Source organism: Carya illinoinensis, chromosome 12, assembly GCF_018687715.1.
Source record: "Carya illinoinensis cultivar Pawnee chromosome 12, C.illinoinensisPawnee_v1, whole genome shotgun sequence".
NCBI classification, from domain to species: Eukaryota; Viridiplantae; Streptophyta; class Magnoliopsida; order Fagales; family Juglandaceae; genus Carya; species Carya illinoinensis.
Window position 1 is genome coordinate 25,770,964 of NC_056763.1, and position 14,576 is coordinate 25,785,539.

The 14,576-nt window shown below is 33.0% G+C and overlaps 2 protein-coding genes across 3 annotated transcripts; both read right to left on the reverse strand.

Annotated features, from left to right (window-relative positions):
• Nucleotides 1-442: 442 nt before the first annotated feature.
• Nucleotides 443-2,441, reverse strand: LOC122289148 (putative anthocyanidin reductase). Its single transcript, XM_043096104.1, has 5 exons — nucleotides 2,186-2,441; nucleotides 1,939-2,108; nucleotides 1,612-1,827; nucleotides 1,005-1,384; nucleotides 443-906 (listed from the first exon to the last, which is right to left on the reverse strand). Exons 1-5 carry the CDS (start codon nucleotides 2,304-2,306, stop codon nucleotides 756-758), a joined length of 1,038 nt encoding a protein of 345 aa, XP_042952038.1. The 5' UTR covers nucleotides 2,307-2,441; the 3' UTR covers nucleotides 443-755.
• A 3,428-nt stretch (nucleotides 2,442-5,869) lies between these two features.
• On the reverse strand, nucleotides 5,870-11,130 carry LOC122290517 (protein SEH1). Of its 2 annotated transcripts, none has more exons than XM_043098278.1 (8): nucleotides 10,822-11,123; nucleotides 9,927-10,038; nucleotides 9,619-9,719; nucleotides 9,192-9,269; nucleotides 8,199-8,354; nucleotides 7,566-7,678; nucleotides 7,097-7,223; nucleotides 5,870-6,131 (listed from the first exon to the last, which is right to left on the reverse strand). In XM_043098278.1, the coding sequence occupies exons 1-8, from the start codon at nucleotides 11,029-11,031 to the stop codon at nucleotides 6,000-6,002; spliced, it is 1,029 nt and encodes a 342-aa protein (XP_042954212.1). In that variant the 5' UTR covers nucleotides 11,032-11,123; the 3' UTR covers nucleotides 5,870-5,999. The 2 variants fall into 2 exon arrangements, with proteins under 2 accessions (XP_042954212.1, XP_042954213.1); XM_043098279.1 differs by having other exon boundaries at nucleotides 6,045-6,176; nucleotides 10,822-11,130.
• Between the last annotated feature and the right edge of the window lie 3,446 nt (nucleotides 11,131-14,576).

The following is a 14,576-nucleotide window of genomic DNA, read 5'->3' on the forward strand; positions in this document are numbered from 1 at the left end:
TATATACACCGCATTCCAGCAGTGTCTCTAATTTTAATTAAGAAAAATCCTATACACCATATTCTGATTTTATTTTCATCCTATTATATAAGATGTGTCACATTTATTACCGTAATATAATTCTTTATCACCAATGGTGAAAAAATGTGTCATATCTTATATAATAGAATGAAAGTGTGATGTATAGCATTGTTGAATTACTCTTTAAATAAAGTGAGCTCCACAAACTTTTGTGACTCACCACATGATCACATGCTGTCCATGATTCTGTAAAAGAGTAATGATATACACACAATATATTTTCACAACACATTTCATAACAATGTTGTAAGATGATGGTATTTTTGTAAAATGATGTTACTTTTATAACATATTTTACAAAAATACCCTTCATTTAAAACATATTTGTGTAAAATGTTGTGTGTAAGATTGAGAACTTAAATTTATGAGAAAACTAATGAAATACTAATCCGAACTTGACTGATCCAATAAGTACTGCTCTTACAATATAAACTTAACACTCTAATTTCATACTAATGTTGCATCACAGAACAGACAGTAATATAAATAGCTAGACAAGTCTTTTACGCACCCAAGTAGAATTATTCTAAACGAGCAGTATTATTTGAAACATTTATACTATGCACGATCTATATGGCATGACTTGATTTGTAATATTTAAATTTTAAAATTTATTTTTCAAATCAAATCATGACATGTAAATTATGTATAGTATAAAGTTTTTAAATGGAAAATTATTCTTTAACTTTAACCAGAGCTCCAAGTCGTCCTCCACAGGCCACACTGTCAGCCAATATCTTTTTCATGTCGTATGTATACTCGAAACCCATTTTTATCAGCTTTGTAGAATCGCATTCCAATCCTTTAATTGGTCCTTCCAGTAATCTAAAATGAAATATTATCATAGTTAGAGGAGGAGAAAAAAAGGGGGGGGAGGGGGGAAGGAAGTTTATCAATCGAATTTTAAATAAAAAAACTCTTACTCTTTTCCAATCTGGTATTCCGGAAACATTTCCTGAAAGTGAACTGCAATTTCTCTGATGGTTGGATTGTAAGCAGCACAGAGGAATCTACCTTTCATGGATGGATTTTCCATGCAGAAAATGTGTGCTCGACAAACATCTTTAACGTGTACAAGAAAGATTGCACCCCAAACTTCTTGCAGTAACTTTATCACATTTAAGGTCATCAAGTTTCCTGTGAGTTGTGATAGAAGTACTTCCACACTTGTAGGTACATATGGAAGAACAGTTTCTCCAGCCACTAGGCCACAAGGAAGTGTTACAACTTCAAGCTTGCCGTTCTCGCATTCATTATATTTCAGAGCCTCTTTCTCTGCTAATATCTTTGACTTAGTGTATCCCTACAATACATATATATACCCAAAAAAAGAAAAAAAAGTCCTTAAGGTTCCAATTTTTACAGTACTGGAATTAATATCTTCATAGATCAATCAATAAGGCTAGGAGGAGGGATCGATCTTTGTCCGATCATAACAGTACTCAATTGGGTTTCTTAGAAAATTACTGTACTAATTAATGTGCAAGTATCGTAGAACTTGTAGCTAAAGAAGGCAGTAGTTATATATACCGGTGTAATATCACAGGCCTGAAGGGCTGGGATATGATCAAGAGGTGTCCAACACGATTCATCCATGCAAGATTTAAAAGAAACTCCATCTTCCGTCAATGGTGATGAAGCCATGAAAGAGGCAGTGTAGATGAGTCGCTTGACGGTTTGTGACCGAATACATGAATCGGCGATGGCCTTGACAGAGGCAACAGCAGCTTCGGGTGTATCCTTGTACTAAATATGTATTTAAGGTAATCAAACTGTTAGTTAGTTTAGTTACAAAAATCCTCTAAAAAAATTTGTGAGAGAGAAGTTATAATCAGAGGCCTTTGGAAATGGACAAACCTGTGAGCTTTGGGCGTCATGTAGCATCGGGGTGGCCATGTGAAAGACATATTCGCAACCTTTTAGAGCAGGTTCAAACTCAGAGGGATTGTAAATATCGGCTTGAAATAGCACTAATCTGCTGTCTGCGTTAGGGAAGGACTTTAGGAGATCTACTTTGGATGTGTCACCTGCATGCAATACTTTCTCGTAAGTTAAATTAAACAGTACCATAAGAGAGATCAGATGGAGATCATCAGACACAGACCCAAGTTCCTCAGCGTTGCATGGACAGTATAACCTTTCTCCAGAAGCATTTTGACAAGCCAGGAACCAATATATCCAGAACCCCCAGTGACGCAGACTCTACTCATGTAACTGTTCTCCATTTTGATTCCCAGTACTCCTATATAGCGTTTCTTAAGCTAATAGATCACCCCCTTCGAAGCAGACTGTACTGGATCGTTAGAGAGGAAGAGAGAGATGAAGAGGGAGAGAAGATTATGTTCGGGTGGAGATTATGTTGTGCGGCTTTACCGTATTTAACGTTTCCGTATGTGCGAGATTTGCTACGTCATCATCTTTTCATATTATATTTATTTTTATTATTTTTAAATTTTTTAATATTTTTATTTTTTTAAGTTAATTAAATTTTTCTAGTTATTATCTATATACCGTATATTTAATAAGGAAAAAAAAAATCATATATATATAATACGTAAAAATGATGAGTATAATTTTTATTTTATTTTGTAACGTAAACTTGATGAACAATTAAGCCTACATCTCATTCTCCAAAGTTGCTAATCACGTTTTGACATTTGTTTCGTGAAACGCTATGCTCACAAATTTTTTTTATAAAAGTAAAGAAATAAACTTATATAATTTTATATAAAACGTTAGATTTATTTTATAATAAAAATAATTTTACAATCTAACGTATCATATTAAACCACGTCAGTTTATTGGATTTAATTTTAAAAAATCTCTTTGTGACTAAAGAATTTCTCATTTTTTTAATATTATTTTTGTTTTAAATTTTGTAAAAATCATATTAGTTTTTATGTTTAGATAATAATTAAGTAATAATTAGGTAAAAAATTTAAAAATTAAAAATTAAAAATTAAAAAATAATTTTATATTTAAGTGATGTTTGAAAATAAAATTATGATAAATTTTAAAATTCTAAAACTTTGAATGTCGTCTATGTGTCCAAAGTCTAAACGTCTCCTTAATAAATAAGAAAATGTTATTGGTGCCCCTCAATCTTACCGTTCATATATCTTTAATTTTTTTAATTTAATTTTTTTATTTAATAATTAAAGAATTGATTATTAATAAAATTATATATTTTTTATTTCTTTTAATAATTAAAAATATTTAAAAATAATAATAAATAACAATCCTCGTATTTGTGATAGCCGGCTGTCCAAGAACGGCCCACTAGCACCGTCCTAATAAATATCGCAGGACATCTACATTCGGACTTTGGACTTTGGAGTCGTAGAGTTCTTTAGTGAATCCCCGTCATTTACCGTTTTTGGTGACGACTGAGGCACTTTTGCATGTATAGGGCTTATTTGGATCTCATCACATTTTAAAATATCTTCAAATTATTTTAACAAAAATTACTTAAATACAAACATTTTTTCATATAATCATATTATCTAATCATTACAAATTTTTTAAATTTTTAAATAAAATATAAAAAATAATACAACTTTTCCAATATTTAACACAAAAATTATTTTTAAAAATTATATTATAATAATATTTTTATTCAATTTCTTTCTCTTCTTTTTCAAAATTCAATAAAACACTTTAACTCAAACATTTTTTACTGTTTACAAATCATGTCATTATTTAGAGGATTATCATCTCATGTCATTGTTCAAATATCCCTTAGAATATTTTAAAATATTTAAAAATAATAGTGAAATAATTTGTAAATATTATATAAAAAATTAAATATTTAGAATTAAAAATTATTTTATATTGAAATGATATTTTAAAACAACTGTATTGCAAAACGCACTGTATCTTCTGAAAATTATCAATTATAATATTATTTTATTTGTATCTTATTAAGTAAAATATAATATATTTATTACTATTAAATAATCACTTATTATATTTTATTTTATCATTAAATAATAATAAATACGACACATTACATATAATAGATATAAATAAAATTATGGTAACATTACTTTCCGGTACCGTCAAGGGTCATTAAAAAGGTCATAACTTATGTCGACAAAAGTAGTACCTTTTTTAAATAATTGTCGGTTATATTTTTTCAATATTGTCTGTTCCAACCAATCGCCATTCAATCCTGCCGCCCCCATTTACTTCCGGTGGTTGCCACTTGCCCGTTTAACTGCCACACTTAAGATTCACGCTATTCAGCAGAAATCAACAGTTTATCACCTCCGCTACTCTCTACCCAAAATATGGCCAAACCAACCATCCTCTGACTTACATAATTGAAAGAAAAAATCTTTTGCTTTCTGACATCGTTCACATGGAAAGAAAAAATCTAAATGGAAGTCTCACAACCTGCACACCCTTAAATAAATTGTAAATTGTCATTTTTACCCTCAAAATTACAAACAGCTGCAGCTCCTTTCCTTTCCTATCATCGGGTGCTTTCTTCTTTTCCTCCCTCCAGCGTATCCTTCTTCCGGCTCCTTCAAGCTCCCTTCATGTTCTCCTACCTCTGGCTGCTTCTTCTCCAGCCTCTCTCCTTCTCCCAGCAATTGTAGAATGCAATCTTGTTCGTGTGCAACCCAATCATGATGTTTAATTATTAGTGGCGACTGGAGAGTAGAGTTTAAGAAGATATTTAGTTATATCTGTAAGTGATTTGAGTCAATTATCTGAGTGCTAAAAAGCTTCACACTTTTCACATAGAGTCTGAGTGTTCTTTGTAGTTGGTTGTGGTGGCCCTTTCAGATTTGAAACCGTCTACGAAATTGACTCTTCCTCATGCAACCAGTATCTCAAAAATATGTCGTAATAACAAAGGATAGTGATAGGCTTACTACCTTATTACTATCCATTCACTACTCAAGTGTATTACAAGTTTTTTTATTTTAATTTTATTTTCTTTTAAGTATTTTTTTAACATTCTTAATCATTAAGAAAAAATTAAAAAAAAATATAATTTTACTAATACTTACTTCCTTAATCATTAAGTAAAATAAAAAATTAAAACAAAAGTCAAATATAAAAAGAGTAGTAAATGGGTTGTAATGGAGTAATAAGTATATCATTTTCCTTGTTATAAATTCTATTTATCATCTATACACAACACATCATACTTATTTTTATTTATTTATTTTGTATTTTTCTTCTATCAAATATGTTATGTATAGATAATGTACAGAAGAATTTAATCAGTCTAAGAAAAACAAAATAATGTAATGTATAGAGATAATAAACAGTAAAGTCAGCCTTTCCAAAAGAGCCTGCTACACAGCAACTTTAATATTTAACACACTGCACACCCGATGTTGAATACTTTCTCTCGTAGCCCTCATAAACTCAATATACCCATCATCAGCCAAAGAATTGCTTTTATTGTTACTTTTGGTGGATGATCATTTTCGAATTTTTTCTTCTTCCCATAGATCCATTGGTGCTAATTTTTTATTTTTTTATTTTTAATTTTTATGAGCATTTTTTAACAGCATTTGTTATTAGAAAATGATATACTTACTACTCCATTACAACTCATTTACTACAAAAAATAATAAAAGACAACCACCACAGATGATTACGATTAGTTCGATTTAATCCATTCTAACCTTAATTGTTATCCCCAGGGCCAGCACCCTTAATCCCATTAGTGGATACCAGACTGTCAACTGTCTGTTAGTGCTTCGGTCCTGGAGCCTTTTGTCTACAACTACTACTAGTTCTCAGGAGAAAATAAAAGTTCAAAACAAAGGAGGGAAACCATGGATTTGAAATTCTGATTTCTTAAAATGATTATTGTTGGCAGGATTGATTTCTCGATAATAAATACAGGAAATAGCGACTACAACAAGAAGGAAGTCAAATATATAACACGCTGGGGGCTAAGAAGTGGGTTCAAATGCAGCCTTTTCCATCCAAGCGCCATTCAAATTAGACTGCCACAATCGTACCACCCCGTCACTTCCGGTGGTTGCCAAGGTCATTCCACTCATGTCCCACTCCATCTGCCACACCTAATCACGCAATTGAACAGAGATCAACAAGCTATCACCTCTTCTCTATAGACCAAAGGAAAATGATAAACTTTTATTAACAATCTGTATACAACTGTGTAATAGAATTATATTATTTTAAATTTTATTTTGACTTTATTGATGATTTGATGTGTTTAAATATAATAAAAATATATTATTATATTTAAAGTTGTTTGTAAGCTGTAAAAGAGTTGATAGTATATCATTATCCTAGACAAAATATGGCCCAACCAACCGTCCTGGGACTTCTATAATTTTACATCTTTTGCTTTGTAACATCATTCACGTTTTTCACCCCTTTTTGGGAAGGCTCGGTAATTAAAATCATTGTGATCATCTTTTTCATAGGTACGAAGTTGTGCCTATGGATGGGTCTACACTCACCGTTGGGGGCTCTGTTAGGCTTAATTTTTTTTTTTTTTTTTTTTTTTTTTCCATATCATCTTTTAATACTTTGAAATATTTTTTTTTAAAAATTAATATTAATAACTAATATTTTCTTAATTACTAAATAAACAATAAAAACAGGAGCGAGAGCTCCAAGTTGGATCCCCCAGCAGCAGGATCCCTAGCTTTTTGAATTATGTGAAACAGGACAAGGATATGATGCTGTTCTGTCCGACACCACCATGCGCCCCTTGTACCCCAAATAATCAAAACACATTGAACTCTCCAACCACCAAAAACATACAATACATATATCACCCTCTTCAAGTTATGGTCATTATAAGATGGATGAAAAATAGTTGATGTAGTTCATTTTAATGGCTAAAATTGGACAAATGTTTTTGTTTTTTTTTTTTTCCTTACATATTTTTTATATAGTGGGAGGGTAGGTGCATCAGTTTCAGTGGTTTGTGGTGCAAATTGTAAAACTCCCTATGGTTGGATGGTGCTGCAAAATGTCTTTTTCCCTAAAAAGGTCAGAGTGATGCAATTATTACCTCGCCTTTATGACTGGAGAGCAGGGCAACTTTTTCCACTGAGAGCCTTCCATCTAGGTCAGGGTCCAATCCAAGATGCCATATTGAAATTCCCTTGTGAGTTGCAACAGCTATTACTTCATATGGTCTGGAAAGGAATTATGCCATAACATCGTCAAACAAAATATATAATTTTTTTTATATAAGAAAGACACTTTTATAAACAAAGATATAATACAATAGAATTCAAATATAATACAACAGAAATCATCAAACAAAACAAAGCAAACACCAGTACCAACAAAACACTAGCAGCATCAGATGTTAAGACAATCTAGACCAATTTGTTTGAACCTTCCCTTGATCTCACATTAAGTAATCTCAAATAAATTTGGTAACAGTCACAATCAATATATCTGCAAAGCAGGCTATATCAGTAAGTTCAGCCTACTAAGAACAATATGCAGTTCCATCAGAAATTAGAATATACCTGCCAATATTTGGTGCCCATGCAACAGTATAAACCTGATCACCTTTGTCCCCAGGCAACGCCAACTCTGCAACTGGAAGCCATCTTTGGTGGGCCGGATCAAATTCCCATACCTGTGGGAATCTAAGTTGTGATTCACAATCAAAGTAATATTGATAATTCATCCACTGCTTTATACACACTGATATTCCACAGAATTTCAACTAATAAAGGCCTATTTGATTTTGTGATGTGTCTCTTGAAAACTGAAACCGAAGTGCACTTTAGTCTTCTTGAACCTAATGTCACATAAACGCTTTTTCTTTTTCTTTGGAGGTTGGGGGATGGGGTGGGAGTCAAGTTACAGTGTTATACCAAAATCATACTAGAAGCAAAAGAAAAACCTACTCCTGTTGCTGTGTTGATGGGATGATAAAATCATTGCATTGTCACAACTACTAAAATATCAAACTTAAAAATATCCCTAGTGACTCAGTGAGTAAGGCTTCAACTATAATTTAAGTCTGACATGTACAATCCAAGACAATCAAGTAAGATGTTTCAAGCTTAAAGTTAAGAGTTGAAAAAGCTGTGCCTACGAATTAATCATACACAGAGCACATGAATTGAATAAGCAGAAAGTACAAAGTATACCTTGGAAGAATTAAGTAGTGGTGTATCCGAATTGAAACCCAAAACGAAACTTGATTCCTGGCTTTCCCCTCCTTGTGGATTCCAAGAAATAGATGCAGATAAGCACAAAGCCTTGCTGAATGTAAAGACTGACTCAATCACATTCTGAAATTCAGCCTGGAGGAAAGGGCATAACAGTGACAATAAAAGGATGGTCTTCAAAAAGTTATCAAATGTCAAAATATAACCCAAGTAGAACAAAATACTTTTCTAAGCTCAACCTAAGACCTTCAAACAATGGCTTCTAACCACCAAGCGTGAATCTTTACCAGTGTTAGCCTGGCATCTAAGGGTGGGTTTGGGTGTTGAGAAGTGTTAAGGAGAGTTGTGAATAGTAATAAAAAGTAGGTAAAAAGTAATAATAAAGTAATGAATAGTAATAAAAAGTAGGTAAAAAGTAATGAATAGTAAAAAAAGTAGGTGAAAAGTAATAATAAAGTAATTAATAGTAGTGAGAAGTGTTGAGAAGTGTTGAAGATACTTCAACACCCAAACACAGCCTAAGTCAACATAGGGGCAAGAATCGAACCAAATCCACAACACAATGAGATTATTGATCTTCATTTTCTTCGTCACCCAGAAAAACTAGATTATAAAAACAAGAAAACCTAAAAAGTAACAAACTTTGCATCAATTGTTATATTAGTTGCTAGAGATTTTTCATATAAATTTCATCTCCTCTTGCATCAAAAAGGGGAGAAAAAAGTTGGGGAGAAGAAAGAAAATAAAGAAGAGGCAGTTTGAAATTTAAAAGTCACATAGAACAACCTAGAGAAAGCAAGGATTTGATGACTGGAAAACAAGAAAAGAAGACTAAAAATGAAGAAATAAAAATATGACATACAAGAAGACCTTGGTTTTTCAGAATGCACAAAACTTCAAATTGTCAGCAATTTTTTAACAACGTGAACTGTGAATGATAAAAATAGTAGTTGAATAGAATAAGATGATCACCTGAAGTTGCCAATTCTTCAGCTCCAAGCAATCCAGGAGCTCATAGACTTTCACATGGCCATCTGAATATGCGGCAACCTATATTGTACATTCAAACAACATAAATAATCTTCAAAATCAGATATGATTCTATGAAGTAATGGGAGACAGTCAACATGAGACGACAAAAATAAATATCCCACTTAGTCACGACAGTTGCTGATTTTTAATATGACATTGATATTCAACAGCCATAGTATGTCATGCTCACAAAGCACTGATAGTTCCTACAACATGTGAAATAGGAATTGACTCCATATACATCAAAATCCGATGAAATTAATCAAATGACAACTATGCAACCATCATCAGCCATTTGGATCAAGCTTTAACATTATAGACAATTAATTTAGAAATAAAGAAAGGCTGCAACAGTGTTGACGCTCACCATTTTCAGACTTCTCAGAGAGATTCCAAATTGGATATCCAACACTTTAGCTGAATTGCTTTTAAAGCTTTTGCACAGCTTCCATTGAAGAGGTTGCGCATCTAAAAGGTTAAGGCAGGCGAAAATTACCAGATGAGTTCTAGATTTTATTCTAATAGATGGAAACAAAGAACCAAAAGTTAAGGCAGAAGCAAATCCCAAAAATAAATTGTTTTTTTTTTTTTCTTTTCTAGTTATATATTCAACATGTAGTCCTGGCATGAAAACCACCACAGTAGGTCAAAAAAGAAAATGAAATCTAAGAACACCTTCTTTAACCTCCTCCCACAATGACACATTTCCTTCAGTGCAAATGCATGCTACTGCATCGCCATATTCTGAAGGAACCCAAACAACCTTGACAATGCCGTCCTCATGTAACTGCAAAAGGTTTAGTGAGATAAGTCATGGATATCAAGAGTTACCATAGAAAATTAATTTCAGCAAGCCAAGTTCTCAGATGGCAAACTAGTGAAGCTACGTACATGGACCATAGATAGGAATGCATGCTTTCAAAAGACAAGAACAGCATCCAGTAAAGCCAGTGGGCGGTTTTAGCAATATGAACTGTATTATCATCCAAATTGCACTTGCATGGCTTATTCTAAGCATAGTAGAACCTAATTCCTCTTCTGGGTGTATATCTAACAATTGCCCCACTTCTTTTTGATCGGTAAAATACACTTCTTAATATCATAACTTTAACTCGGACGAAAATGACAACAAAAATTCTCTTACATCCAAGTATCAATTACCCAAGACTGACTCGCATTACACTCAAGCATAGTCTACTCAACGTGAGTAAGATTAAATACGCCTCAACTTATGCGGAACTTTACTTTCTGGATGTGTGATTTATGTAATCAAGAACAAATGCAACTACTCAGCCAACAAAAGCACAGAGTGCAAGTTCTTAATGTATAGAAGAATTAAAATTTATATTTCAAATGGCTCGAACAATATCAATTCCAGTACTAAGGGTCCAATCCCATGCAACAACAACAGCCTACACCCTCCTTTCTAAAAAAGAAAAGAACATACTTCCTGTAATAAGTAATTAGCCGACTAGGAAACCAATTTTCAACGGATCAAAACCAAGTTAACGTGGAAAAGAATAAAAACACGAACAAACTAGAGACAAATGAGAGTGAGCGGATTACGAACCCTAGATTTGGAAGTGCGGGTAAAGGAAGAAGAAGAAGCTGGGTCCTGCGAGTCGAATACAGCTAGGGTTCCATCGCCGGAACCAGTGGCCAATCTCTGGCCGCAGTAGTTCCATGCCGAGCAGACCGTCCCTTTCTCAAGGGTCACCAAAGATTTCGCCATGTCCGCACTGTCTACAAACTCGGGAGCCTTTCTCGGAGAATGTGACATGGAGGCGCGCTATAAAAGCACTCCCATGGGTTACGGCTATGGATAAAACGGGTGCGTTTCACACAATGAACGGTTTATTTCTACCACAATCAAAATCACAAACAGCTTGTCTCATAAGAGCGCTCTGTCGCATCTAACCAAAGAAAAATGATGCCCGACCAACCATATTTGAAATGATCGATATTTTTATAAAATAATTTATAAAAATACTTTTATTTTCAAATACAATTACATAAAATGTTTTAGAATAAATTGTGAGTATCATTACTCTAACAAAATATATAATCCCAAAATATAAAAGTTTTTTTTCCAAAGACATTTATATTTTATCCCATGATCCCTTATAATATATATAAAACCACCTGTTGTAGTGGCGTGGCATTGCGTCGATGCCCTATCATTTTTCTTTCAATCAACCTATGAAATATTCATGCCACAATGGCTAAATAAATTTGATAAAATAAAATGTGTTTGCGGCTTATGAGTTAGTTCATTACCTAAAGCATAAGAAAGAGGGGAAGAATGGGTATATGTTCTTGAAGTTAGATATGAGTAAAGCATATAATAAAGTAAAATGAAATTTTTTAGAGAGAATACTACAGAAGACAGGCTTTGCAAGTAGATTGGTCCAACTTATCATGAAGCGTGTTAAATCAGTATCTTTTTCATTTTTTTTTTTATACATTTAGGGGAGCGGCGTTTCAAACTCTAAACCTTCATTTTTGAGATTGTGGGTTATGCCAATCAGGCCATAGGCCTTTGGCATATCTTTTCCAATGTTGATTAATGTGTGCCCACTGATCCTATAATTCCTAGTAAAGGTTTACTATCCTCTTACCTATTTATACTATATACTGAGCACCTCATAGGTCTATTGAAAGTAGCTGAATCAAGTGGCTTTGCGATAGGAGTAAAAATTTGTAGGGGAGCTCCAATATTGAATCATATGCTCTTCGCAGATTATAGTATTATTTTTTGTAAGGCAGATGTGCATATCAGCAACAATATCTAGATCTTGCTAAAGAAGTATGAATCAGCCTTCGACTAGAAAATTAATAAGGAAAAAACTATTATGGTTTTTAGTAAAAATGTTATAGAGGAAGTCAAAAGTGATATTATGGCTATGTGGGGTGTTAGTAGTATTCAGTAGTATAAGAAATACCTTGGGTTATCACCAATTGTGGCAGATAAAAAACACAAGCTTTTGTTGAGATTAAACAGAAAGTTTGAAGAAAGTTACCGTGCTGGAAGGAAAAGCTCTTATTTCAAGGAGGTAAAGAAGTTCTTATTAAGGCAGTGCCATTAGCTATTCTAACTTATGTAATGAGCTATTTCAAATTACCTATTAGCCTATGTGTTGAGTTGAAAAATATAATAGCTCACTTTTGGTGGGGTCACAAAGCAAATGAGATAAAAATCACTGGATTAGTTGGGAGCACGTGTGTGAATTGAAGGTGGTTTAGGTGTCCGAGATTTGAGAACCTTTAATACTGCTCTTTTAAAAAACAAGGCTGGAGAATTTTACAACAAGAAGATACTCTGGTGCATCAAATATATAAAGCAAGGTACTTTACAAATGTCAGTCTTTTTTAATCAAAATTAGGCTCTAATCCATCATATGCATGGAGAGAAATTTCAGAAACAAAGCATTGATTATTTCGAGGTTGTCAATGGTGAATTAGGAATGGATCCTCAATAAAAAAAATATGTGAAGATGTATGAATTCCTGGGTAACAAACTTTATACAAGGAGATGAGAATGACTGTGGAGAACAATAGTGAAAAAAAGGGTGGCATCCCTTATTGACAGAAATTCAATGTGGTGGAATGTATAGAAAGTTAGAGTTCTATTCAATCCCAGGGTGGTTGTTGAGATTCTGAAAATAGTTATTTGTCCTGGAGAACATGCAAATAAATGGATATGGAAACATGAAAAAATTGACAACTTTAGTGTTAAAAGTGCTTATATAGTCTTCAGAACAATTTCCACATGAGATAAAGGTGAGAGCTCAAATGCTCGTGATCATAATCAGCTATAGAAAGAGATTTGGAGGATGAAGATTCCAAACAAAATCAAAATATTTGCATGGAGAGCTTGTAGGGAAAGGCTTCCTACAAAAGCAAATTTGAGGAAAAAGAGAGTGGAGATTGAACCTACATGTGTGTTCTGCCAACGTAGTTTAGAAGATCTAAAACATGTTTTAATTTATTGTACTGCTATTAGAGAAGTTTGATATAACCATATTTCTACTATGAAGGATATGGAAGATGATGTGTCTATCAAGAATATAGCTATGCTCTTATTGAATAAATGAGATATAAATGATCTTACTACTTTCGTCTTAATAGCTTGGGCTTTATAGTATAGGAGAAATGAGATGGTAGCTGAGCATCTCTATTTGGAGCCCACACAGGTTATTGGCCATGCTCTTTCTTTGCAGAAAGTTTACAGGGATTTGATATTATTCCCAACTTCAAAAGCAAAGAAAATATGCTATTGGAAACCCCCACCTGCTAGTTAGTTTAAACTCAATGTGGAAGGTGCAATGTTTTTATTTTTTTAAATCCCCTTAAGGCTAGAATGAGAGTTATTCTAAGAGATGGGAATGGTAAAGCAGTGATGATTGCTAATAAAATCAAGAATGAAGTGTTCGACGCCAACACCATTAAGCTACTTGAAATGTTCATAGGTTTACAACTTTGTGTCCATTTGGGATTTTCAAAATTAATTCATGAAAGTAGTAGCATGTTGATGGTGAGGGCTCTATAAGAGGTGGGTGTTTCTTTTTCAAATCTTGGGAATTTATTGACAGAAGTGAAGAATATGCTACATCTCCTTACTAAATTTAAGGTTCTACATGTACCAAGAATGGGAAATGAGGCTGCACATCAATTTGCATGCCATGCTTGGAAGGTTGAAGATATCGAGATGTGGTGAGAAGTTGTTCCAATGTGTGTTGCATTAGCTGTTAGGCTTGACAAAACTTATATGTAATTTGTTACAAAGTTAATGATTATTTCTGTTATAAAAAAATTTTGATAGAATAAAATGGTTGCATTTTAATGATATATATATATACACACACGGGAGTAAGATTAGGGGACAAGTTCTAAATGCACAAGTTCACACAAGTCTTTTATAAAAAAAAAAGTGAGTTTTTCATTTTTTTTTCATAGAAGAGTCCACTTTTATCAAATATTTGAGGGAGACTTGTACATGGCTTTCATACTTTTGTGATTATTGTATATATCATTATTGATATATATATACTAGGTCAGGAGCAACGTGCAAAGAACGTTTGTTTAGTTGCATGGACTAATTTTTTTATAAAAAAATATGGCTTTTCATAAAAAAAATAAAATAAAAAAAGAAAGTGATTAATTAATAATTTAATGCATAGAAACTCTTCCATCTGGTGCAATGAAACTCTTCCATTATTTTGGCAGAAGGGCATGTTTTCTTCTCCAATGCGATCAAGGTGATTTAAGACTAACCCTGGAGAAAAACAGAATAAATTAAAAACTTTAACCAAGTGAAGGAGAAAC

Bases quoted from the DNA above. Each gene is read 5' to 3' on its own strand.
- LOC122289148 (XM_043096104.1), bottom strand. From the start codon at position 2,306: ATGGAGAACAGTTACATGAGTAGAGTCTGCGTCACTGGGGGTTCTGGA. The intron at 2,109-2,185 runs GTCTGTGTCTGA...TATTGCATGCAG, and splicing joins TGCAACGCTGAGGAACTTGG to GTGACACATCCAAAGTAGAT. The intron at 1,828-1,938 runs GTTTGTCCATTT...ATACATATTTAG, and splicing joins ATGACGCCCAAAGCTCACAG to TACAAGGATACACCCGAAGC.
- LOC122290517 (XM_043098278.1), bottom strand. From the start codon at position 11,031: ATGTCACATTCTCCGAGAAAGGCTCCCGAGTTTGTAGACAGTGCGGAC. The intron at 9,270-9,618 runs GTGAGCGTCAAC...TGTACAATATAG, and splicing joins CTCTGAGAAGTCTGAAAATG to GTTGCCGCATATTCAGATGG. The intron at 7,224-7,565 runs GTATATTCTAAT...ATTCCTTTCCAG, and splicing joins TGGGCACCAAATATTGGCAG to ACCATATGAAGTAATAGCTG.